General features: G+C 42.6%; 1 protein-coding gene across 1 annotated transcript; it reads right to left on the bottom strand.

The window, feature by feature from the left end:
• Positions 1 to 10688: 10688 nt before the first annotated feature.
• Positions 10689 to 25419, bottom strand: LOC141288021 (uncharacterized). Its single transcript, XM_073820144.1, has 6 exons — positions 25251 to 25419; positions 22646 to 22978; positions 22068 to 22301; positions 20603 to 20710; positions 14702 to 14773; positions 10689 to 11142 (listed from the first exon to the last, which is right to left on the bottom strand). The coding sequence occupies exons 1-6, from the start codon at positions 25417 to 25419 to the stop codon at positions 10994 to 10996; spliced, it is 1065 nt and encodes a 354-aa protein (XP_073676245.1). The 3' UTR covers positions 10689 to 10993.
• Between the last annotated feature and the right edge of the window lie 1224 nt (positions 25420 to 26643).

Below are 26643 nucleotides of genomic sequence, written 5' to 3'. Positions count from 1 at the left end.
CAAGTAGGCTAATTAGTAAACATACTACTGCCATTAAAATGTTAATGTAAAACATTTTAAAATACAGAAATAAAATCATTTTTAAAGAGAAGATTCTGAAAGTACTGAAGGAGATCCTATAATTATTTAATATAGATTTACAGTGGTACCAACAAATTATATTTTTATATGATGTTTTAACATGTTTTTAAATATAATGGTTTCATTATAAACGTGGTGATTATCTCAAAGTTGGACAACCACCATAAAAAAATATGAAAATATCATATGAATCTAACCATGTCATGGCAACAAATGTAAAACAAATACCAAAATACCATAATTTTACATATTCTTTTTGTTATTGAAAAACTGTTGCTATAATTATCATAAACCTAACTGGTAATCATTAAGACGATCTTTGTCTAAAAATATATTCAATATTTTAGCGTTTCTAATTTGCTACTTAAATCTACAACATATCACAAATCAAAGCACATGACAGACAGTTCTTGGAGAACACCTGAAATGCGTGACTGAATGAACAATACTTGTCTATATTGGAAGTACACAAGCTGCAGTTCAGCTGCGCGCGACAAACGCTTCCAGTGTGAAAGGAAAATGGATGCGCGCCGCTTCTGCTCTGCCTACGTGCTGCGCACGCCCTGCTTACGCTCTGCTTACGCGTGCAGTGTGAAACCGGCGTAAGAGAGCGTGCAAGCGAGTCTCTCTTTCACTTTAAATAAGCAAGACTCAAAAGCACATAAAAATGATACATTCCAATAAGTGTTTTTAATACCCGCGCTGAAATTCAAGCTCTGCTCTGTGTTTTTTGCTAATTACTCAACTGTGAATGATTCGAGCGGCGTCACTATGTTAGAAGCTCCATCATAGTCTTGCTGCAATTAAAGGAAATCCGTCGTAGCGACGGAGAACTTTAATCCCTGATTTCATTGGCTGTTTTAAGTGAAAGTAAAATTTGCGGGAGCTCGAAAAAGTTAATTATTAAGGAAGAATAAAAGTGTAATTTTTCCACAGAAACAGAATTGAGTACTGAGATAGGGGCCTAGTATTCAGTTCTAACAGCATTGGAGAAAGTCATTTGCCAAAAAAATACTAAAATGAGAAAAATAGATGAGAAAATAAAGATTGTTCATATCCCTTTAAGTACACCTGACAGACATGCAAACACACATCTGTGTTCCAGATAAAATAGAGAAGAAAAACTGTCAAATAGTCAGTGTGCATGACATACATCCACATATAACAGCATCTGTACGGCTCACGCTTTAAAAATAGATCCGCACTTCAGCCTATTAGTGCAGTGTCTCGTCTGTCACATCAAGAGATTACGATCCTTTTTCACACTTCAGTATCTTTATTGAGGATCCAAAAATAAGTTTTTTACACAGTTCACACTATTTTACAATTTATCTTGACGAGCACAAAAAAAAAACACACTGAAAATGAAGAATGGAACAGTATCATATTTTTGAAATTAAAATGCTACTTTGGTCACGTGAATGAATTCCTCTAAACATCCCGACAGGACTTTATTTCCTTTTCCATTTTCTCGTGAAAGCCTGTTTACAGCCACACAGATAAAGGCAGGACGTTATTCTGTGTGTGTTAATCATTAGCCATCTGGGTGTTGTAAAGTGACGCTGCTGAAGGAGGAAGAAGATGAAGATGCAACGGCAACATCTCCATCTCTCTAAGCTCACAGCTAAAAAATACTCAAAATTAATCCATCTTAATCAAATTGTTTTTGAATTCTTTTTGAGTGTAGGGTTATTATAGAAAAAGGAAATTAAAACTATATAAAAAAAACATAAACATACAAAAATTCGTTCAAAATAACTAAATCTAAAACTAAAATAAAATTTCAAAATTATATAAAACACTCACAACACAACTGAGGACAACTGAGGGACTCATATGCAACTATTACAGAAGGTTAAAACACTCACTGATGTTTCAGAAGGAAAAACAATGCATTAAGAGCTGGGGGTGAAAACTTTTGAACAGGATAGAAATGTGTACATTTTTCTTATTTTAACTAAATATCATATTTTTTCATTTAGAACTACACTTCAGAAGATACTTACATGTTTCCCCGAAGACAAAATAAGTTTTTTGTTTTTTTTTTGGCATTTTTGCCTTTATTATGATATTACAGATCAGACGTGACAGGAAGCAAAGTGGGAGAGAGACGGGGGGCGGGATCGGGAAAGGTCCTCGAGTCAGGATTCGAACACAGGACGCCCGGAGCGCAACGGCGCTGTATGTCAATGTATCACAAGGCCATCGGCGCCGACAAAATAAGTTAAATTTACCCTGATCTTCAAATTCAAAACGTTTCTGGTTCTTAATGCATTTTGTTTCCTTGTGGGGCATCAGTGAGTGTTTGAACCTTCTGTAATAGTTGCATATGAGTCCCTCAGTTGTCCTCAGTGTGAAAAGATTGATCTCAAAATCATACAGTCATTGTTGGAAAGAGTTCAAATACACACACACGGAAAAAAAAAAAAGAATTTGTGGGACTTGAAGGATTTTTCTGAAGAACAGCAGGCAGTTTTAACTGTTCAGGACAAACAAGGGACTCATGAACAACTATCACTAAACAAAACAGCCTTGGATCATTCAGGTAACAACACACAACTTTTGAACAGGGTCATTTATAAAAATGCAACTATATTATTTTCTCTTGTGGACTGCATGTAAACATCTTCTATGTGAAATATCTTATTCAGGTCAATACTTAACAAAAAATAATATGATTCCTCTTATTTTGGTAAAATAATGAACATTTTGCAGATTCTGTAAAGTGTATGTCAACTTTTGACTTTAACTGTATATATAATGTAAATAAATTAACAACAAATCAGGAAACCACAATTAAAGGAGAAGTTCACTTCCAGAACAAAAATTTACAATGATGTACTCACCCCTTTGTCATTCAAGATGTTCATGACTTTCTGTCTTCAGTCGTAAAGAAATAGTTTTTTTAAGGTAAACATTTCAGGATTTCTGTCCATATAGTGGACTTCTATGGTGCCTTCCAAAATGCAGTTTAAATGTAGCTTCAAATGGCTCTAAACAATCCCCAGTCGAGGAAGAAGGGTGTTATCTAGAGAAACAATCAGTCATTTTCTAAAAAAATTGACAATTTATATAACTTTTAACCTCAAATGCTTGTCCTGTCTATAGCTCTCCCATCTCACATTCTTCTCCAACTTCAAAAATCACCCTACATCGCTGTTTTACCTTTTTTTTTTTTTTGCAAAGAGCATTTGATCTTCTTTGAACATTCACTTTGTAAACATTCACTTTTGAAGTTGGATGAAACAATGAGATGGGAGTTTTTTGACCGACCCTAACTGTGAACTGAGTTCACACAGAGCTAGACAAGACATAAATTGTCTTTTTTTTAAAACTTTTTTTATATATATATATATATAAAATAACCGATCGTTCCGCTACATAAGACCCGTCTTTCTCAGCTGGGATTGTTTAGAGCCCTTTTTTTTATTTAAACTGCATTTTAGAAGTTCAAACTCAGGGGGCACCATAGAAGTCCACTAAATGGAGAGAAATCCTGAAATTTTTACCTCAAAGAAATAATTTCTCATCGACTGAAGGAAGAAAGACATGAACATCTTAGATGACAAGAGGGTGAGTACATTATTTGTAAATTTTTGTTCTGGAAGTGAACTTCTCCACCGTCTCTCTGAAGTCCACGCTAGGATTTCCAAATCCACCATTTCCACGGGTTAAAAACCAATCAAAACAGCATTAATCTACAGTGTTTGGCCAAAACCATATTGTTTCAAAGCAGATTTACAGAATGCTACTATTGTTGTTAATGATGCTAATGTTTATAATAGTTTAATAAAAATTATAAATGAAATCTTTTTAAAGGTAGACACCGCAGGCAAAAACGCTGTTCCCTTTCGATACTTTCACTCGTACTGCGTCTGTAAAGACGCTATGGGAAAAGCTCCTTTTCTCCTGAGACTGAAGCATTTCAATAACGCAGTGTAACTGCACGGCCATTGGTTCGTGCAGTGTTAAAGAAACGAACCAATGGCTCGGCAGCGGAGATGCACAAACCTATGGCGATGATTCGCGCCCGATCGCGCCAAAAGGGGCGGAGCATCTGGCTATATAAGCGAGCATTTCGCCATAGGGAACTCAGATCCTTCTTCTTCAGCGACGACTTCTGATCTTCGCAGAGACTGACTACGCAGACTTCGCTCAAGCAAGCCTCTTCTTCGCCGTTGACGAGCCTCGCAGCGGATCTTCACTGCTCGGCGGATTGACGCTCCGGAGCTGATTCCCTGCTGCTATCCGGCGAACATCTAAAAGAGCAAATTAAGAGCAAATTTCTACGGCGTTGTTCCAAATGCCACGGCGTTTTTGTCGCTCGTGCAGAGCCCCTCTGCACGCCGCTGACACTCACGCTGAGTGCGTCCCGTGCCTGGGTCACGCCCACGCTGAGGCTGCGCTCAATGAGACGGAATGTTCCCACTGCGGGAATATGAGTCTCACTTCCCTCCGCTCGCGGCTAGCTTTCTTTTCAGAGAGCGACGCCGCTTCTCGCGCCCTCCCGCTTACTTCCTCGCAAGAGCCTGCTAGGAAGAAGCAGCGGGGCAAGAGATCTAAGAGCGTGGTGACAGGCGAGCTCACGCCGGCTCAGACCCCGCGTGCCTCGCCTTCACCACATGGAGAGGAATCGCCAGTTCTCTTCCTGCATCCTGACCAGCGTCCCTCTGCGGCTGCGAGCGATCTGGTCTCCTTCGGAGGAAGTGAATGCGAGGATGACAGCATGTCATTGGCCGCATCTGACGCAGAGGAGTTGTCGGGCTCTTCCCATGACCCCGCCCCCTTGCCGTCTGCGCAATCCAGCGCCGCCAGCGCCGGTATGGACGCCGAACTGTTCCGCGTCCTATCTAAAGCTGTTGAGGAGCTGGATCTTCAATGGTCTCCTCCCGAGGAGCCCTCTAGGAGCCGGTTGGACGAATGGTTTCTGCCGGGGCGCCGCCAGGCCCCTCGTCAGCGAGCTTCACCATTCTTCCCCGAAGTCCACGACGAAATCTCTAAGTCCTGGCGTGCTCCATACTCCGCCCGCCTTCATACTTCCTCTTCTGCTGCCCTCACCACGGTCGATGGCGCTGAGGAAAAGGGCTACGAGAAGCTGCCCCCGCTGGACGAGTCAGTTGCTGCGCACCTTTGCCCGCCCACCGCTATCGGTTGGAAGGCGAGGGCGTCACACCCGTCTAAGCCTTGCAGAACGACCTCTACCCTCGCTGGACGAGCGTATTCGTCTGCTGGACAGGCAGCTTCAGCGCTTTACTCTATGGCGGTACTCCAGGTGTACCAAGCAAAGCTCCTCCGCGGTCTGGACGAGTTGAACCTGGACGATTCACCGCTCAGAGAGATACGTAGCGCTACGGATTTGGCGTTACGCGCCACGAAGATGACGGCTCAGGCGATCGGGCGATCGATGGCCAGTTTAGTGGTGCTGGAGCGCCACTTGTGGCTTAACTTGACGGAGATCAAGGACGCGGATAAGGTCGCCTTCCTTGACTCCCCCATCTCGCCGACCGGCCTGTTCGGCCCAGCTGTCGAGGGTTTCGCGGAGCGCTTCACCGCGGCGCAGAAATCGTCCCAAGCTATGCGACATTTCCTGCCCAAACGCTCGAGCTCTGCAACGGCTCCTAGTCGCCCCAAGCCGGCGCCGACTCAGCAGCCTGCGAAAGCCACGCCCCCAGCTGCGCAACCAGCGCCTCAGACGGAGCTCCGTCCTCGGTCACGCCCAGCCAAGCGCTTTCCCTTCCCTAAGCGTCAGGGACCTCGGCCAAGAGTGGTGCTGGACCAGGCGCCGCCAGCGTCTTCCTGATCTCAACAGCAGGAAGAGGGAGGGGCCAAGTCTCGCAGCAGCCGGACCAGCCCCCAAAGTGCCTCTTTTAAGCCCTTCTACACTCCGTTCTGTTCCGAGTGTAAGGGAACTCATGTTTGTAAAAAATGTAGCTGTAACTCACGGGCCCTTTATATCAGTGCCCTTACAGCAAACCGCTGTGATAGCGGGAAAGATAAAAAACAAACATTTTCAAGAAAAGAGCAAATTTCCTCTTCCAATGCTTTCAGACAGCATACAGCTGTGCGAACCATTGCAGCCCCTAGCGACACGATCCGCGGCATGGCAAGCCATCCCCGGAGTGTCAAAATGGGTTTTGGGTATAATAGAACGAGGCTATGTACTCCAGTTCGCTCGAAGACCTCCTCGCTTTCATGGTGTGATCACCACCTCAGTTCGCAGCAAAGACGCAGACGTCTTGCGATTGGAGGTAAAGAATCTGTTGGCCAAGGGCACCGTGGAAACGGTCCCCCCAACACAGAGCGAGTCAGGTTTTTACAGCCGTTACTTCCTCGTTCCAAAGAAGGATGGCGGTCTACGCCCCATCCTCGACCTCAGACAGCTGAATCGCGCCCTCATGAGACGGCCGTTCAGAATGCTTACACTAAAACAGATCCTCTCGCAGATACGCAAAGGGGACTGGTTTTGTTCACTAGATCTGAAGGATGCATACTTCCACATTCAGATCGCCCCCCATCACAGGCAATTCTTGAGATTCGCCTTCGAGGGAGTGGCATATCAATATACAGTCCTTCCGTTCGGACTGTCGTTAGCCCCTCGCACGTTTACAAAGTGCATGGACGCAGCACTTTCCCCTCTGAGACAGATGGGAATCCGCGTCCTGAACTATCTGGACGACTGGCTCATCCTAGCCCAGTCAGAAAGCGAGCTAACACACCACAAAGCCTTAATCCTCAGCCACTTAGAGTGCCTAGGACTCAAGGTCAATTTTGCCAAGAGCGTGCTGTCTCCCAGCCAACGCATTGCGTTCCTGGGAGCAGTTTTCGACTCATGTCAAATGAAGGCAGCAGTTGCGCCGCAGAGAGCCCAAGCCATTCGCAGGCTCGCGGCTTCCTTCAAAATAGGAGCCCTTCGCCCTCTCAAGGTTTTTCAGAAGATGCTCGGCCTTATGGCCTCAGCATCTCCAGTACTTCAGTTGGGTCTGCTTCAGATGCGCCCCCTGCAGTTCTGGTTGAAACCAAAGGTTCCTCCTCAAGCGTGGCGTTTGGGACGCCAGCGCATCAAGGTAAATCGGGCCTGTATAGCAGCCCTGGCTCCTTGGAGGTGCGCTCAATGGATGGAACAGGGCGTTCCCCTGGACTTGGTGGTCAGAAGGAAAGCGGTCTCGACAGACGCCTCCAACTTAGGTTGGGGGGCGCTGTGCGACGGCCAGCCTGCTTTCGGCCTATGGTCGAAAGCGGAGAGTCGCCTTCACATCAACTGCTTGGAAATGCTAGCAGTATGTTTAGGCCTTCACACCCTTCTACCTGCGCTGAAGGGTCACCATGTCTTAGTCCGTTCGGACAGCATGACAGTGGTGTCCTTCATAAATCACCAAGGGGGCCTCTCGTCGAGACGTCTATTTACGATGGTAGAACGTCTCCTGAAATGGGCTCAGCTGCACTTCCGCTCTCTAAGAGCGACGCATGTGCCAGGCAAACTGAACCAGGGAGCAGACATGTTGTCTCGGAGCAACGTCTCCTCAGACGAATGGACGCTTCACCCTCACACGGTTCAGCAAATATGGGCTGTCTTTGGCAGGGCGCGAGTAGATCTTTTCGCCTCAAAGGACAATCATCACTGCCCAATTTATTTTTCGAAGGAACAGGACGCATTGACCCAAGAATGGCCCAATCTCCTGTTATACGCATTCCCTCCTATCGCTCTGCTGCCACAGGTCATCAGGCGAGTGCGGGAACAGAAACTCAAAGTCCTGTTAGTGGCTCCATTCTGGCAGAACCAGCATTGGTTTCCAGATCTTCCCAGGCTGCTCTCAAGAGCACCATGGCCCGTGCCACTGAGACGAGATCTCTTAACACAGGCGAACAGAACGATTTGGCACCCCCAACCGGAATTGTGGGCGCTGCACGTTTGGGCTCTAGACGGGAGCCTTTAAGTCTCCCTGAGTCGGTTTTGAGTACTATTTCACAAGCTAGAGCACCCTCTACGAGGCGGCTCTACGATCTCAAGTGGTCTGTCTTTTCCGCCTGGTGTTCCACCCGCGGTACGGACCCAATTTTATGTGACATATCTGTGATATTGTCCTTCTTGCAAGAGCTGTTGGATAAGGGGAGATCCCCCTCCACGCTCAAGGTCTATGTTGCAGCTATAGCGGTATTCCATGACCTTGTAAACGGTCAATCTGTGGGAAGGAACGACTTGGTCGTTCGTTTCTTAAAGGGGTCAAGGCGGATTAATCCCCCTCGCCCCATCACGGTTCCGTCTTGGGACTTACCCACAGTGTTGAGGGCCCTGAAGGGCCCTCCCTTCGAACCGCTTCAGTCCATAGGCCTTCGCCCCCTGACGTTGAAGACTGCCCTGCTATTGGCATTAGCATCAGTCAAACGCATGGGTGATTTACAGGCGCTCTCTGTGAGCCCCGTTTGCTTGGAATTCGGGCCAAATGACTCTAAGGTCATCCTGAAGCCAAAGCATGGGTATGTTCCCAAAAGTCTCTCTACACCCTTTAGAGACCAGATTATTTCCCTTTTGGCTCTTCCTCCTACGGAGCAAGACCAGGGATTTAACCCTCTCTGCCCTGTCAGGGCTCTGAGATGTTATATAGAGCGTTCTGCCCCTTTTAGGCAGTCAGAACAGCTGTTTGTATGTTTTGGTGGCCGCACCAAGGGGTGTTCGGTCACAAAACAGAGATTATCCAAATGGATTGTGGAAGCCATCACGCTGGCTTACTCCTCTTTGGGCCTACAATGTCCCATGGGAGTAAGGGCCCATTCAACGAGGGGCATCGCCTCGTCTTGGGCGTGGTCTAGCGGGGTTTCCATTGCAGAGATTTGTGCGGCGGCAGGCTGGGCCTCACCGTCCACATTTGCTAGATTTTATAACTTGGACGTTCCAGTCTTACAGACTCGGGTCCTTTCCACATAGTGGTATGTGTTACCAGTATGTTATATGTAGTGCGTCTTGGCCTCTGTGGAGCTCCAAGTGTACTTATTCCTTGGAACGGATGTTTATCAGGCTATCTGATCGAACAAATTGGCCCTTATTAGCCCTTTAGTGCTAGGGTCATGTTAGTCGTTCCTCTACCTTAAGCACGGCGGGATTGTACTGGTTCCCCATAGCGTCTTTACAGACGCAGTACGAGTGAAAGTATCGAAAGGGAACGTACTCGGTTACTTTCGTAACCTCGGTTCCCTGAGATACGGGAACGAGTACTGCGTTGCTGGCCGTGCTAGGTAGCTGCACGACTCAGTCGTCGCTTCAGTCGAAGTACCTGAGTTCCCTATGGCGAAATGCTCGCTTATATAGCCAGATGCTCCGCCCCTTTTGGCGCGATCGGGCGCGAATCATCGCCATAGGTTTGTGCATCTCCGCTGCCGAGCCATTGGTTCGTTTCTTTAACACTGCACGAACCAATGGCCGTGCAGTTACACTGCGTTATTGAAATGCTTCAGTCTCAGGAGAAAAGGAGCTTTTCCCATAGCGTCTTTACAGACGCAGTACTCGTTCCCGTATCTCAGGGAACCGAGGTTACGAAAGTAACCGAGTACGTTTTTTATGCACCTGTCAAGTTTAAGATTATGGGCTTTTTGGTTTTTCATAAAGTGCTTTTTCAGAAAAGTGGAAAGAAAACACCCAAAAGGTATAGGTTTCAATTACAATACATATTTTTAAATGGGTGTTTTCTCAGATTTTTGGCTCAGTTTTTTTTCTACACTGAGCCATAAATCTCCACTTCAGTAGCACTTACACACAATAAACTTTACATTTGTATTCCTGTCTATATCCTGAAGGTTTTTACAGAGGGATTTGTTCATATATAATTAGCTTGATTTTATACAATTCAATTTAAACATTTTATTTCCCCAAAAATAGTAAAAAAAAATATATACATGTTTTTCTCTGTTCTTTCAGTTTTTTTCTGAATTATGGAGAGACAAAATGAGACGCCCAAAATCCCCTCTGTAAAAACATTTAACTCTAATATATCAAATAAATTAAAGAAGAAAACACTTCATCCAGTGTTTAGAAATGTATGCAAATAAGCGCATATTTCATTAAATAATGCCTCATTTGCATAAATTATAGAAAACTTGTAACACAAAAAATGATCAATGTAATCAATCAACTGGGTAAGTAAGGTGATAACCATTAGTTACTTTTTTTACCTGTTCACCTGGAGTGTCTCGCCTTAAATGAATACATTTAATTTTTAAAGAAAGCAACAAAGTTGAGTGCATTTATATTTCTGGCCTTAGCAGATGCTTTTACTGTGAATTCAAGCTATAGACTTTTTATCTGGGAATTTTATCTGAAATTGAAGATATTATTACAGCAGTATTTTTCTGTAAACAGAAACATTCTGTAAACATTTTTAAGCAACGTGTGCCATTTAAATAAACTGACTGCTTCAGCTCACTCCAGACTGCCAAATGCAGAAGTTTTAACTCATAAACTGAATTTACTGTAAATTCAAAATTTCTGCTCTGAAATCTCACCCAATTGCTGTGTTTACATGATTTTTTAAACACTTCTTTGCACATCGATCACCTCCTCGGTATTCATGAATAAAAGCTGACTTTTATTTAAGCCTTTTTTTTGCTGTCAAATAGTCACCGCTGCCAAACAAACAGAGAAGTGCTAAAAACAGTACTGCTTATCTGATGGAAAATGGCATGCAATTGATTCCTTTTTCTATTATCTTGCTTACTCAGTGTCTCACAGTTCAGCTCAGACACATCCGTTAAAGCTCACACTCAACAGTCCATAACACAGCATATCAGCATACAGTACCATCTAATTGACATACGCAGAGAGTTATGTGCTTTAAATAAACTGTACAACTTCCAAAAGTGAGACATAAGTTAACCTAAACACTTTATTGCCCAGGGAGAGTGTGATTTTAGACAGCTAGAATCAGTGCACCTGAGAATAAACACACTCCTCCTGAGGTCGCTTTTGAGCATTTGAGCGGTTTGGAGTAAATGTCACCTCGCCGTACTGAACCTCTTCCTCCTTCTGCAGTTTGATCGCAGCGTATTCTACATCAGCAGCCGGGAGTGTTTCTGCACAGAAAAAAGAAATGACATTACTGCATGTCTTTACACATACTAAATAGCTGTTTGTGACAACTAGTCTACTGCAAAAATAGCAGCTTGGTAACTGACAAATTGAGCTTTCAAGAGTGAAACTATTTTACTGATAAAGTAGCAAACAATAATGAGAAGATGAAAAGATTCTATCCAGTGTGAGTTGAACTAGTGACAGTAAGATTGGATCCCTATTGACATTAAATTAAATGAACTAACCTTTGAGTCATTTCATTAATTTGAACAGTTCCAATATTTCGTTTTTAACACCCAAATTTTCCGTACACACATAGATGATTAGTTCACTTCCCGGTCTTCAGTTTATTTGTCACATGACAAATTGGTCATGAACCAACCCATCACTGTTAAAGTTCACTTCCAGATTGAAAATGACCTCATCATTTACTCACCCCCATGTCATCCAAGATTTTCATGTCTTTCTTTCTTCATTCGCAAAGAAATTATGGTTTTTGAGAAAAATATTCTATTTTTCTCCATATAGTGGACTTCAATGGGAGCCAATGGGTTAAAGGTCCAATTGCAGTTTCACTGCAGCTTCAAAGGGCTCTACATGATCCCAGCCGAGGAATAAGGGTCTTATCTAATGAAACAATCTATCATTTTCTAAAAAAAATTATATAAATTTTAATTCATATACTTTTTAACCACAAATGCTTATCTTGACCCAGTGTTCACAATGTGAATATGTAAAAAAAAAAAAGTAAAACTGCCTTTACAGAAGAAGGTAAAACAACGATGTTGGACGATTTTAAAGTTGGAGGACAAAAATGAGAAGGAGTTTTTTTAACCAAAGTACACAGGCAAAGAACTAACCATGCATAACCTTTCCAAACATGATTACGTAATGGGTAGGAATGAGCATGCACATCACAGAGCTAGTGCAAGATGAGCATTTTTGGTTAAAAAGTATATACTTTTTTTTTTTTAAGAAAATGACTGATCGTTTCACTAGATGAGACCCTTATTTCTCGGCTGGGATTGTGTAGAGCCCTTTGAAATGGCAATTTGACTCTCCAACCCATTTAAGTCCACTATTATGAAGAAAAATACTGGAATATTATTATCAAAAACCTTCATTTCTTTGTGAATGAAAAAACAAAGACATGAACATCTTGGATGACATGGGGGATGAGTAACTCATCAGGACATTTTTACTGAAGTGAACTTCTGTTTTAAACTACTCTGTACTCTCCAGAATTATTAGCTTAGTTAGAACCACTAATCTTTTGTTTCTAATGCTGTAATTTTCACATTAGACGAAATGTTGCAAAAAAAAAAATCACATTTGTATGTTTCTGCCTTATGTTAAACTGTTTTAAATTACTTTTTTCCCCACATCAACCTACACTCTATACACCATAATGACAAAAGCAGAAACAATTGTCACAACTTCATAAATGTATCAAAAAATATATATTAATTCTTAACTCAGAACGTAGCTGAAGCACCTTTACAGCCTTAAGTCTTTTTGGGTAATGTGCAACAAGATTTGCAGATCAACATTTGGCAGTTATCTGTCATTTTCAGGACATTTTCAGGTTTCTTCAAAAATGTTTGATTGGGTTCAAGCCCAGTCTGTGGCTGGACCACTCAAGGACATTCACAGTGTTGTCTATAAGCCACTCTTGCTTTGTGCATAAGGTAATTGTCCTATTGGAAGTTGAACCTTCTGCCCAGTCTGAGGTTCTGTATGCTCTGGACTGGGTTTTTTATTTTCTCTATATTTTGGTGCATTGAGCTTTTCTTTCACTCTGACGAGTCACTCAGTCCCTTCCACTGAATAAGCCCCGCAGCCCCGCAGTATGAGGCTGCTACCGCAATACTTTACTGTTGGGATTCTACTGTGCAGGTCATGAGCAGTGCCTGGTTTCATTCAAACATGATGCTTAGAATTGAGGTTCATCAGACCAGAGAATCTTGAGGGTAGTCTGAGGGACATTTAGGTGCTTTTTTTTCAAATTCCAAGTGTGTTTTCATGTGTCTCCACTGAGGAGAGGATTGAGGCACACCACCATAAAGTCCAGATCAGTGGAGTGTTGCAGTGATGTTTATTCTTCGGTAAGTTTGTCCTTTCTCCACATATGATAATGGAGCTCAACTAGAGTGACCATCAGGTTCTTGGTCACCACTCTAACCAAAGCCCTTCTCCATCAATTGCTCAGTTTGGCCAGGAGGCCAAGGAAGAGGCTCTAGGAAGAGTTCTGGTTGTTTCAAACTTCTTCTATTAAGGGTAACGGAGACTTCATGCTTTTTGTGAACCTTTAATGCAGCAGAACTCTTCCCCAGATGCAGATGTGGCTTGATGCAATCCTGTCTCTGCACCCTACAGGCAGTTTTTTTTATTTTACCTCAGGGCTTGGTTTTTGCTCTGATATGCATTTTTAGCTGTTAGACCTTTTATAAAGACATGTGTGCCTTTCCAAATCATAACCATTTAATTAAATTTGCCACAGGTTGACTTCACTCGAAGTGTATTAACATCTACAAGCAACATGAATGCTCCTGAAATAAATTTCAACTGTCCCAGATAAGAGTTTGAATACTAAGTCAAAGGAATCATTTAAGTTTTTTTTTTTTTTCTTTTTTTTTGATAAATTGCAAAGAAGTTAAAACCTGTATTTGCTCTGCTATTATGGCATATAGAGTGTAGATTAATGTGGGGAAAAAAGTATTTCGAAGCATTTTAACATAACAAAATGTGAAAAAATAAAGGGGTATGAATACTTTTGCAAGGCATTGTAAATGGATATGCAAAGTCATTCTTTTCATTTCAACTTTCAGTCAACTTTCTTCATTTAGCTTTTGACCCATAACCAAAAACTTGTGAGGTTAATACATTAAAATCTTTGAAAACATCAGATTGATGGTAATCATAATTATTCTAATTAATAGGCTATAATAATACAATTTAATGTAAATAATACAATTGAATAATTAATGTAATAAAAAAACAAATAAAACAAGTTGCAAATTTAGTCTAGCACTGAATCTAGCTTGACTACTCAATCCTGCAATTTAAGTCTTTCCGTCATCTTGTATAAAGTTTAATGATGCATATAATGAAGTTCTCTATTTTTGTAAAAGGGAAAAAACATTTTGCATTAATAGTAACTAGTTTGCACTGAACATGGGATGGGAACTGTCTGACTGATTCTGAGCAAAAGAATTGACTCCAAAAAAGTCAAAATGGTCTGTTCATTTACCAGACACCATATGATTTAGAGTTTACAAACATTATCTTAATCCATAAAGCAGCATTCAAGCTGTTATTTCAAAAGACAGGCGCAACCAAGAAATCTAATTAAGCTACTTCCGTTTTAGTCTGAAAGGGTCTACATCTAAATCAACTAAAAGGCTTTTGTTTGCAATGAGTGATAGCAACCATATGAGCTTGTCCTTGAGTTTTAGTAAGTAGCCTATCATCCCTAATTCACTGACTGAGACTAATAAACCACAAACTTATAGAGTCTTGTATTGAGTAAAGTAGATCTTAGATCTTCAGTGATTTTCTTACCTGTTTTCCTCTTTGTACTCTTTTTCTTATGAGAGATATCAGCATATATGATCTCTACATTGCCAGCAGCAGCTGATGGGAAAAACATTGACATTAGCAACAGAAAAATTACAATCTAATATTTCAATCATTAAAGTATTGGCTTCAAAACTAACAGACAATCATCAGGTCATGTTGGTTAAAACATCTTTCCCCCACATATCTAACTGTTTGCATGTAACATATCAAGAAAAAGGTGAAGACAGAATAAAGGAAGTGAGACTGCATCATCGCCAGTCTTAGATTTATTAAAAATTAAAATATGGGTAAATTGAAAAATTGAATTGAAAATATGAGTAAACTGCACATAAAAGGTCCTTTCCCAAATGACTTCAGTTAAACTTCATAGTCAATGAACTTCAGTTTATTTTCATATTTATTTTCAACTGGTAACTAATGTAACTAATTTTATAATTATACATTATTATGGATAGCTGTCTATTTTAAATATATTCATGAGGGTTGAGAAACAATATTGTTTCAAGGCCTTTTTGTCATTTTGCACCAATTTGCATTGGTTATTCCCAGAAAGTTTGTCAAATTCCCACCAAAATTGGCTCGAATCATCTTCACCCTGTATATGTTTCTGATTTTGTTTTTTGGTGCAATTGTCTTTAGAAATGTCTGTAAGGGAGTACATTGAACACACAAATCCATTTAGCATGTATAACATAAAAGCCACAAATCTTTTCAAGATTTGAAGGCATATAAACGTCTCGGGTTACGTATGTAACCTTAGTTCCCTGAGGACAGGGAACGAGACGCTGCGTCCTGGTTCAGGACACTATGGGAACTGCCTTCAGCATGACCGGTTCTGAAACAAGGTATAGAACAACGACAGTGAACTTGAAACTGTCCGGCGCCAGCCTATGACATCATCAACAGGCGCCTGCTAGTATAAAAGCAGGTGCCTGAGAGCACAACACCATCTTTTTGTCTGACGGAGGTCTGTGCAGGGCCCGAGGCATGGCCCTGAGACGCAGCGTCTCATTCCCTGTCCTCAGGGAACTAAGGTTACATACGTAACCCGAGACGTTCCCTTCCGGAGGGAACTCTATGCTGCGTCCTGGTTCAGGACACTATGGGAACGCTTATACCAACGCCGCCATGCCGAGGGATAGGTGATCAAACTGACTGAATGAGGAGTCAAGAAGGAAATCACCCCTGCATCAGCGAGAGTCGCTGGGGCCCAGTGACCTGCCACGGCTAGCCCGGCTACCTGTGCACGCAACTCTCCAGCGTGGAGGCCTAGAGGAAGCCTACTACACTTAGCTCTCTAAGTGAAGGAGCTCATAAACGCCCTGACCATAAGGGGCGGAGTTTAGGGAATGGAGGTCTCAGCAGAGCGAATGTCTGCTCTAGGGACCTGACAACATTCAGTGCTAACAGGTAAGGTGGGGAAGCGGAGCTTCTGGAGAATGGAGGCTTCACAGAAGACTCTCTAAAAGGAGAGGAAACCTGACCACATTCAATCCACTAGCTCTTTAGGAATGGAGGTCTCAAAATAACCCTCCAGTGAGGGGAGACCTGGCTACACTCACGCTTGAAAGTACTGAAAGCGGAGCTTCTGGAGAACGGAGGCTTCGTAAAAGACTCTCTAAAAAGAGAGGAAGCCTGACAACATTCCATCCACTAGCTTTTAGGAGTGGAGGTCTCAAATAACCCTGCAGTGAGGGGAGACCTGGCTACACTCACGCCTAGAAGTACTGGAGGCGGAGATTCTGGAGAAGGGAGGCTTCACAGAAGACTCTCTAAAAAGAGAGGAAACCTGACAACGTTCAGTCCACCAGCTCTTAGGAATGGAGGTCTCACTAACCCTTCAGTGAGGGGAGACCTGGCTACACTCACGCCCGGCCCTATACTCGACACTGGGGGTATTCAGTGAGGCTGAATAGCCTATGCAACCCGAACTACCCGAGTGGAGCTTCCGCTCAGAGGGTATCTACAGAGTGGAGGTCTCATGACCTAACTACACTTGACACTGACGATGGCCTGTGAGGCTGAATAGCCTGTGCAGCAGGCCTGTCTAAGTGGAGATTTCCTGAGGAGTGGAGGCTTCGCCGAAAGGAAGCCTGGCAACACTCCGTGCCTTCCAGAGCTTGCATGGAGGCAACGAAGGACTCTGAGTGAGCCTGGCAATGTTCTGCGAGCAGCAGAAGGACTCTAAGAGTGGAGGTCCCATGACCTACTACACTTCAACACTTCAGGTGTTCATCGAAGCTGAACAGCCTAAACGACAGTACTGCCTGAGTGGAGTCTGGAGAGTGGAGGCTTTCTAAAGAGGGAGCCTAACACACCTCTGTGCTTAGCAAGGAAGAACTCTTGAGAGTGGAGGTCTCATGACCTAGCTACACTCTAGTCTTGAAGGTCATCCGCGAGGCTGACTAGCCTGTGCGACAGAAATACCTTCATTTTGGAGCTCTTCTGGAGAGTGAGGCCTGCAGAGGCCCGACACTCAATCCTGCTAGCAGCGCTATCTGGATTGGAGTTGGAAAACTAAAAGGTTTTTGAGAAGAACCAACTCAGAGGATGGACACGGAGGAACCCTGCGTGGTCCATGGGAGAAAGGAACCTGCCTTTACGGGAGGGACCTTACCATGAGTATGGATTTTAGTGAAGTGCCTGAATAGTGCACTTACCACTCACGTGGATTTTAGAGAATGCCCAAAGACTTTGCATGAGCAAACACCACAAATGTGGTTTTGAGTAGGTGTCCTGAGCATAGCGAGGATCACCAGATTTGCAGTCTCTAGGCGATAGCGGAGCCTGAAAGCGGAGCTTCTGGAGAGGGGAGGCTTCAGCAGAAAGACTCTCTAAGCGAGAGGAGGCCTACGACGCTCTCCCTAGGGAAACTCTTCAGAGTGGAGGCCTCAGGAAAACGCTCTAGGCGAGGGGAGGCCTGACTACACTCGACGCTCAAGAAAAGGCAGATACTCACAGTCAGAGCCAATAATGAAAAATTCTCATTTATCATCTAGCTCTGTGTAGTGGAGGCTCCGAGACTACATCTCCAAGGAGAGAAGCCTACAACACTAGTTTTTGGTGAGTGGAAGACTGCACTCCCCCAAAAAAATAGTCAGCGAGGCACTCATGGGCCTGCCAGCTGCTATAACTGTGAGAGTGAAGGTCTCAGTACTGTTGGCTGTGACAGAGGGAGACCTATTACACTGTGCTATCGAAGGAGTTGTAAAACTTAAGGGTTTTGGAACCAACTCGAAGAACGGGCACGGAGGATTACCTGCGTGGTCCGTAGGAGAAAGGAACCTGCCTTTACGGGAGGAACCTTACCATAAGTATGGATTTTAGTTAAGTGCCTGAATTAGTGCACTCACCACTCGCGTGGATTTCAGAGAGTGCTCAAAGACTTTGCGTGAGCAAACACCACTAACGTGGATTTAAGAAGGTGCTCTAAGCGTTTCGCGAGAAAGACACCTGTATTAACCCGGGTGATAGCAGAACCCGGAAGCGGAGCTTTCAGTGAGGGAGGCTTTAATGGTTTTACAAGCTCTCGAACGTAACAAGCCTGACGACGCTCAACTGAGGAAGCTCTATCGAGTGGAGGCCTTGGAATACACGCCCTCTCATGGAAGGGAGGCCTACTTTGTTTTACACTCAACGCTTGTAGTGACAGGTCCACGGAAAGAGTTCACAAGCTGCCTTAACCTTGTGTTCTCCCGGCCTGTATTTCTGGGAAGTGGAGGCTTAACAGAAACACCTCACATAGAGGGAGCCTAGCAACACTCGACCCAGTAAAAAGCTCTCATGAATGGAGGTCTAAAAATGACCTGGCTACATTCAGCGCTAAGAAGTATTATCTTTATATGTCTCTCTTCACAGAGGACTTCACAGAGAGGAGGCCTCCTAGGCCTGCTACACTCAATTCTACTTCAAAGCGGGGCTTTTTAAAGAGAGCGGAGTCTTCAGTAAAACATCTCTCTCTCAGAGAGGGAGCCTTGACGACGCTCTATTCACCCTAGCACACAAACTCCTAGGAGTGGAGGTCTCACATATGTGTATATGAAAATACACAGGGAAGGTACCTGACTACACTCATGCAAGAAGAGTATAACTCTTAGCAGGGTTTGAGTGAGCGGAGGCTTCGGCAGAGCGATACTCCGCCTGAAGCAGCTTGACAACGCTCAAGAGGGTTATTCTCGTATGTATATGTATGTTGGATCATGTCTATACCAAGCTCCCTCTAGCGGAGGTTTCAAAACCTGACAACACTTAACCCACGAAGGGGTTTCTACGAGTGGAGGTCTCTACACACTGTTTTCTTTTATAAAACGAGGGGAGACCTGGCTACACTCGGCACTTGGTGGCAGTAGAACTCAAGAGGAGCTCGAAACTGCAATAGTAATCACCCAAGCGGAGCTGGTAGACGAAAGAAAACATACACATACACGCTTGAATATTTTATTAAAGTGTCTTTACTGTTCACATACCGGGCCAACAGATGGAGCCTCAGTCTCATCGTTGGCCCAGCCCCAGAGTCGAGGGGAAAAGGGAGGCGCAGGTAGCCCCACACTGGCGACCTGGCCTCGTCTCTGGCCATTGGACCAGGACAGGCCTGGTTTCCCCCCGGTGTTTAGGTGGAGGCGTGGACCGGCAAGGGATGCAAACCCCCGGGGCTCGGTCCAGATCTTTCAGCAGATCAGCCTGGTGCGCCTCTGCAACACTGCCATCGTGTGCAGAGGAGCACCGGCCACTGCCGCATATGTGCCTTTGGAGCCTTCAGGGTCGATGTCCCTCGCTCTGAGAGATAGTTCGCAACCGTCAGCGAGAGACATCGTCACATATCCGCGCCCATGCATTCCCTCGACATCAGCATGATTCACATGCCGATGCCTGTGAATGCGGGCTGAATATGGCCTGTCCCATTCCCTCTCGATCTCTTAAGCAGATCAGGAAGGAATGGGAGGCTCACAGGAGTTGGCTTTGTCATGGCCCGGAAGAAACCGCTCGTCTAGTCTGCCGAGAGCGGCCTCTTCCCTCGCGGGCTTCCACTGCAGATCCAAGCGGGCAGCCGCGCGGTCCATAACAGACATCAACTCTTCATATGCGGGGCAGGGAGGCTGCATGGGCTCAAACGAGCTCATATTTGTTCCATTTCAACCTCCTGCTCACCCTGGCTTGAAGCCAAAAGAGCACTCGCTGCAGAACCGGAGGATGTGAGAGACAACACATCATCCGCTAGCAGCGCATTCTCGTCTCCGGCTGACGTGCGCGAGCGATTAAAAGCTCTCTCAAACTCGTCAGCCAGCTCCACCTGTGAGCCCCGCAATCTTGGCCGCCGAGCAGCCTCAGCTGCGGCGGGACCGGAGCAGCGTGGGGCAGATGGATGGCCCGATTCCCTCGAGAAAAGAGCCAGACGAGAACGGAGTTTCTTCAAAGTGAAACTCTCACAATGAACGCGCTCCGCTCTTCTAGAGCCGAGCGCGCGTGCTCTTACACCTAAACACACCAAACAAAGGTCGTGTGCATCATCAGGTGTCGGATTTCTCTGACACGGATGCGCACACTCCTTAAACAGTATTTCTCTAGGCATCGCTGTACTCACTCGTTTAGAACAGAGGACTCTGAAGACAAAAAGATGGTGTTGTGCTCTCAGGCACCTGCTTTTATACTAGCAGGCGCCTGTTGATGATGTCATAGGCTGGCGCCGGACAGTGTCAAGTTCACTGTCGTTGTTCTATACCTTGTTTCAGAACCGGTCATGCTGAAGGCAGTTCCCATAGTGTCCTGAACCAGGACGCAGCGTAGAGTTCCCTCCGGAAGGGAACCAATGTTTTTGGCTCTGTAAGTATAGCTTGCATCGAATAGTAATAAGTTTAACCTTCATCAGATTCTAAATAAACTAACCTGGTGTCGATTTGACCTGATTTTTCCTGTAAATGTGGCATACGGTGATGAACAGCAGAATCAGGATCAGCGCAATGCAGCCCAAAGCAATCAGAAAAAGATTTAAAGCTATGAAAGAAAGAAAAACGAGGTAATTTAAACTCCACACAAACTCCAAAACTACTTAAGTTCATTCAAAACAACTGCAACAGCAACAAGAATATCAACCACATGCAATTAATAGTACAGTATATGAATTTTCTGTTGCTCAGCATGCACACATCAGTGAAGAAAATGCTCCATGGGTGAAATCCATACAATTTGATAAGAAACTGTTACCATTCTGTATATCCTTTGCCACTGTAGAAGTCACAGATGCAGTAGTTGGTCCTGTAACAAAACATCATTGCAGAATCACCTGTTTTCTTTCTTAACATAAATGACTGCAGAGATAATCAATTTAGAAGAATTAAGTGGCCAATTACGACCAATTTGAATTGATTCATTTGAATCTCATGAAACCTTTCAAGAACACGTCCAGGTCACATTTCAGTTTAAAAATCAAAACTGTAAATTACTAAGTAATATTTTGCATTCATGTTTCATTTCATGTGTTTAGGGGCTTTAAACCATTTTGCACTGTGACATTTATGCCTCAAATATTATTTGTGACATATGGTGATTTTTTAAAGGAGGTTAAAAAATAAATTTTAAATAAATTACTGATAAAAATTATATTAATTATAATTAATATAATATGTAAAAAAATATTTTTTTATAACATTGTAAAGCATACATACTATAATGGTTGTATTCCTCTTTAAAATGGTAATTAAAATCATAATATTTCTATCATAAAATGTGCATGAGAGAAATATAACATTTAGCAAATGAAATATAACAAATGAAAATATATAATATGCAATTACAGTAATAATAATCAAATGAAATAACAAATTATCTCTGTAGTTAATTGCAATTACAAAAAAATTTATTCTAGAACATTACAATAAAGAAAATGTAGGGAGTAGGAATGCTTTTTATTTTAATGAAAAAAGTCAAAATGTAAATAAAATGTATGGTTGTAAAATAGTACTCACTTTTCATGCAGAATATATATTTTTTTAATTTTGGGGTGAACTATTTTTTTACTTATTTCAAAAAAGTTCAAGTTAGTAAATAATTAAACAGCATATAAACAACAAATAAAGGTTTGTGTAAATCTGGTCTCACTTCATTAAAAATATATTTAAAAAATATTTTCTTAAGAACCAAATGAAAAGAAATGAGTCCTAGTGGAGGTAAAACCATCACAGTCTTTGGAATATGCATCAGAGATATTGCACTCTGGCATTAGGGAATTTTGTGGTGAAATGTGAGTTTGACATGTTCTTGACAGGTTTGTGAGATTTGCTTATCTTTATCACTCTTGTTGCTGTTGCAGTTGTTTAGCAAACATGTAAACATTTATGTATTAAAAGCTCACCAGTACAGGGTTTGACACTAATGGTCCTCTGTCCATGACTGACGTGGTTCTTCACACTGCAGGTGATGTTTCCATCAGTTCCCTCATTCAGATCAATGCTGGAGTTTCCATCCATCAGTGGATGTCCATTCAGAGTCCAGCTGTAGAGGAGCTGATCACCCTCAGAGGAGCAGGACACCCTCATCACCCCATTTGAAGAGCAGCTGACTGGCACTTCCACTGAGCCAATAGGAGCTGGAGGGAGGGACACATGACAGTCAGACAACTTTTCTCGACTCATTTTGAGTCAATGTCAAGACATTGCTAAATAAAATGTATTGCTGAGGTGAAAGCAAAATTGAATTAAACATGCAGTGTAGGTTAGTCATGTGACAACAGTAGGCAGTGCATTGTAAGAAACATTTCAATCTGAAAATAGTTCTAGGCTATTACATTTGAAAGTGCAAATGAATCCATCTAGATATTCAATAATAAGCTGCATGAATAAAAATCTTCACATTCGACTAATTAATTTGGATGAGACTGAGATCTTTGGAGAACATGAAATTGTAATGAGTCTGATGAGAGAGCTTCTGTACCTTCAACAATCACTAGAAGATCTGTAGATGTTACTGTGCCGTCTGAGACAGTGGGTGTTATTGTGTAATTCCCTGAATCTGCTCTGATCACATGGTTTATTATCAGAGTCCCATTAATGACTGTAACTTCAGGTCTGTTACTATAAAGATCACAATCCCTCATCCTGCCATTCTTTACTCTACAAACTGGATCAGTTGATTTGTTGTTGCTTATTCTCTTTTGTATTCTCATGTCACATTCACTAGTGTCCAGCACCATCAGCACATTGAGTTTGTGTCCCAGAGCTGCATAACAGGAATCAGGCTGATTAAACCTGCAGAACAGATCCAAACCTGAAGAACAAAACACACACACACACACACACACACACACACACACTGATGAATGTGTATAAATATCTCTCGCATCATGAAATAAAATCAGACACAAATGGCACAAAATTTACAGAAAAAACATCTGACAGACTCTTGATCTGATCTCAGGTCATCTAATATAATGCTTGTCTTCATCAAAAATACAGATGCTCAGAAGTACAGGTCCTTCTCAAAAGATTAGCATATTGTGATAAAGTTCATTATTTTCTGTAATGTACTGATAAACATTAGACTTTCATATATTTTAGATTCATTACACACAACTGAAGTAGTTCAAGCCTTTTATTGTTTTAATATTGATGATTTTGGCATACAGCTCATGAAAACCCGAAATTCCTATCTCAAAAAATTAGCATATCATGAAAAGGTTCTCTAAACGAGCTATTAACCTAATCATCTGAATCAACTAATTAACTCTAAACGATTCCTAAAGATTCCTGAGGCTTTTAAAAACTCCCAGCCTGGTTCATTACTCAAAACCGCAATCATGGGTAAGACTGCCGACCTGACTGCTGTCCAGAAGGCCATCATTGACACCCTCAAGCAAAAGGGTAAGACACAGAAAGATATTTCTGAATGAATAGGCTGTTCCCAGAGTGCTGTATCAAGGCACCTCAGTGGGAAGTCTGTGGGAAGGAAAAAGTGTGGCAGAAAACGCTGCACAACGAGAAGAGGTGACCGGACCCTGAGGAAGATTGTGGAGAAGGACCGATTCCAGACCTTGGGGGACCTGCGGAAGCAGTGGACTGAGTCTGGAGTAGAAACATCCAGAGCCACCGTGTACAGGCGTGTGCAGGAAATGGGCTACAGGTGCCGCATTCCCCAGGTCAAGCCACTTTTGAACCAGAAACAGCGGCAGAAGCGCCTGACCTGGGCTACAGAGAAGCAGCACTGGACTGTTGCTCAGTGGTCCAAAGTACTTTTTTCGGATGAAAGCAAATGTTGCATGTCATTCGGAAATCAAGGTGCCAGAGTCTGGAGGAAGACTGGGGAGAGGGAAATGCCAAAATGCCTGAAGTCCAGTGTCAAGTACCCACAGTCAGTGATGGTCTGGGGTGCCATGTCAGCTGCTGGTGTTGGTCCACTGTGTTTTATCAAGGGCAGGATCAATGCAGCTAGCTATCAGGAGATTTTGGAGCACTTCATGCTTCCATCTGCTGAAAAGCTTTATGGAGATGAAGATTTCATTTTTCAGCACGACCTGGCACCTGCTCACAGTGCCAAAACCACTGGTAAATGGTTTACTGACCATGGTATTACTGTGCTCAATTGGCCTGCCAACTCTCCTGACCTGAACCCCATAGAGAATCTGTGGGATATTGTGAAGAGAAAGTTGAGAGACGCAAGACCCAACACTCTGGATGAGCTTAAGGCCGCTATTGAAGCATCCTGGGCCTCCATAACACCTCAGCAGTGCCACAGGCTGATTGCCTCCATGCCACGCCGCATTGAAGCAGTCATTTCTGCAAAAGGATTCCCAACCAAGTATTGAGTGCATAACTGAACATAATTATTTGAAGGTTGACTTTTTTTGTATTAAAAACACTTTTCTTTTATTGGTCGCATGAAATATGCTAATTTTTTGAGATAGGAATTTTGTGTTTTCATGAGCTGTATGCCAAAATCATCAATATTAAAACAATAAAAGGCTTAAACTACTTCAGTTGTGTGTAATGAATCTAAAATATATGAAAGTCTAATGTTTATCAGTACATTACAGAAAATAATGAACTTTATCACAATATGCACATTTTTTTAGAAGGACCTGTAAATGTTGATTTTATTAAAATAAACTATCATGCTTTCACTTTCTACAAACAATTTATGCATATTAACAAGTAATATTCTGATAATGCAGGGTTGTCTTTGTCCTGCAGTTTCTGTTCAACCCTGTTAACGTATGACATTTCTCTCTATTAATAATGACTCAATCTTTCTGTCATTATATTAAATGGACAAACATTATTTGATGAATCCTCTATATTATACAATGATGTTTTAAAAAGAATAAACATATTTACAAAATACTGAAATCTTCCAGCACAATAAATACAGAGAGAGAAACACACACTCCAAATACTCCACTAAAACAAACTGTTAAGAAGATCAGAAAACACTATGACTAGATCACCACAGGTGCTTAACTTTATATTACAACACAATGTTTTTATATGAGAGGTTGATCTGACTGAACAGCATCAAAACAGAGTTTGATGTGAAAGTGACTTACATGCAGCAGTTTGCAGCAGCAGCATCAGTCCAAAGATGAGCATCATTTCTCTAAAGTCCAGTTTCCAGAAGAGCCCAATCCCAGCAGAAGAGTGTCCGGACTTCTGTCTTTCTGTGTTCTGGCTCTCATGAAGTGTTTTCACAGCAAAACTCAGACTGGACTGACACATGAGGAAATATCTGACCACTTCACTGAGGAAAGAGGAAGTTTCCTGTTATGGGGCAAATGACGCTATATCTAAAACAAGAGAGTGAAACTAAGAGACAGATGAAAAAAGAAGTAACTTTTTAGGGGCAAAAAATCTTGTTTTAGAAAGAACAAGTGGGAAGTTTCTAAATTACTTGACAGATTCTCCTGCAAATGAAATAAATCAGTATCTTCACTGATGTATTGATGAAATGCTCTAGACCAGGGGTTTTCAAACCTGTCCTGGAGCCTCCCCTGCCCTGCACATTTTGTATGTCTCCCTTATTAGGCACACCCAATTCAGGTCTTGCAGTCTCTACTAATGAGCTGATGATTTGAATCAGGTGTATTAGATGAGAGAGACAAGCAAAATGTGCAGGGCAGGGGAGGCTCCAGGACAGGTTTGAAAACCCCTGCTCTAGACAGTTCTATTAAGAGTAAACCAGAATCAGGTGTTCATCAGTGTTACAGCAGGCTGTTTGTAATATCTTCGTCTCGCTGAGTGTGGTGATGTTTGTTTGACTCAGATCCAGTCAGTTCATATGTGAATAAAGAGAGGATTCTGACCTTCAGCTCGTCTGGACTCGATCTTCTGTTTACTGCAGTTAAGACTCATGAGATACATTGAGTTTGTAGCTGCTCAGAGCTGCTCATGTAGAGAGCGACACCTGCAGGAGGAAATGACATCTACAGCGTGGGATTTTATTCAAAACTCATGGGTTAAAATTAGCTTAATCTTCTTTATTTGAACTTAATTATAATTAAATCTACGTTTTGGATGATTTTTAGTTAAATAAATGAATTATGAATGAACAATTACTGAATAATTAACTGATTAATTATTAATACATGAATGAGAAAGTACATTGTGCTCTTGCTTTACCAAGATTCACTACAATAAGTCTAAAAATAATTACATTTTTAACTGTCGGGTTGGATTTTGCGGAAAATGTAACGTTTACCTCACGTAAGCACATGGCATATGGCATGCAATTTTATGTTTTTCAACGACAGATTATTGTGGCAGAGAGCAAATCTGTGAAAACAATAAAACATCTATGATTTGATGGCTTTCGAAAGACAATCACACTCTCTTTGTTATTAGCGACATCCGCAGGAAGAAACAAAAGTTACATGTGAACCCATTTGCTCAAATTAATTTAATTTGTGTTTTTTACGTCTGTTTAAATTCACTGATGTGTGCTTT

Source organism: Garra rufa, chromosome 16, assembly GCF_049309525.1.
Source record: "Garra rufa chromosome 16, GarRuf1.0, whole genome shotgun sequence".
Taxonomy (NCBI): Eukaryota; Metazoa; Chordata; class Actinopteri; order Cypriniformes; family Cyprinidae; genus Garra; species Garra rufa.
This window is presented reverse-complemented; position numbering and strand designations above follow the sequence as displayed.

Coding starts and splice junctions, on each gene's coding strand:
- LOC141288021 (XM_073820144.1), bottom strand. CDS start 25,419: ATGTGTCAGTCCAGTCTGAGTTTTGCTGTGAAAACACTTCATGAGAGC. Junction 22,979..25,250: donor GCTGCTGCAAACTGCTGCAT/GTAAGTCACTTT, acceptor TTTGTTCTTCAG/GTTTGGATCTGTTCTGCAGG. Junction 22,302..22,645: donor TCTTCTAGTGATTGTTGAAG/GTACAGAAGCTC, acceptor CCCTCCCTCCAG/CTCCTATTGGCTCAGTGGAA.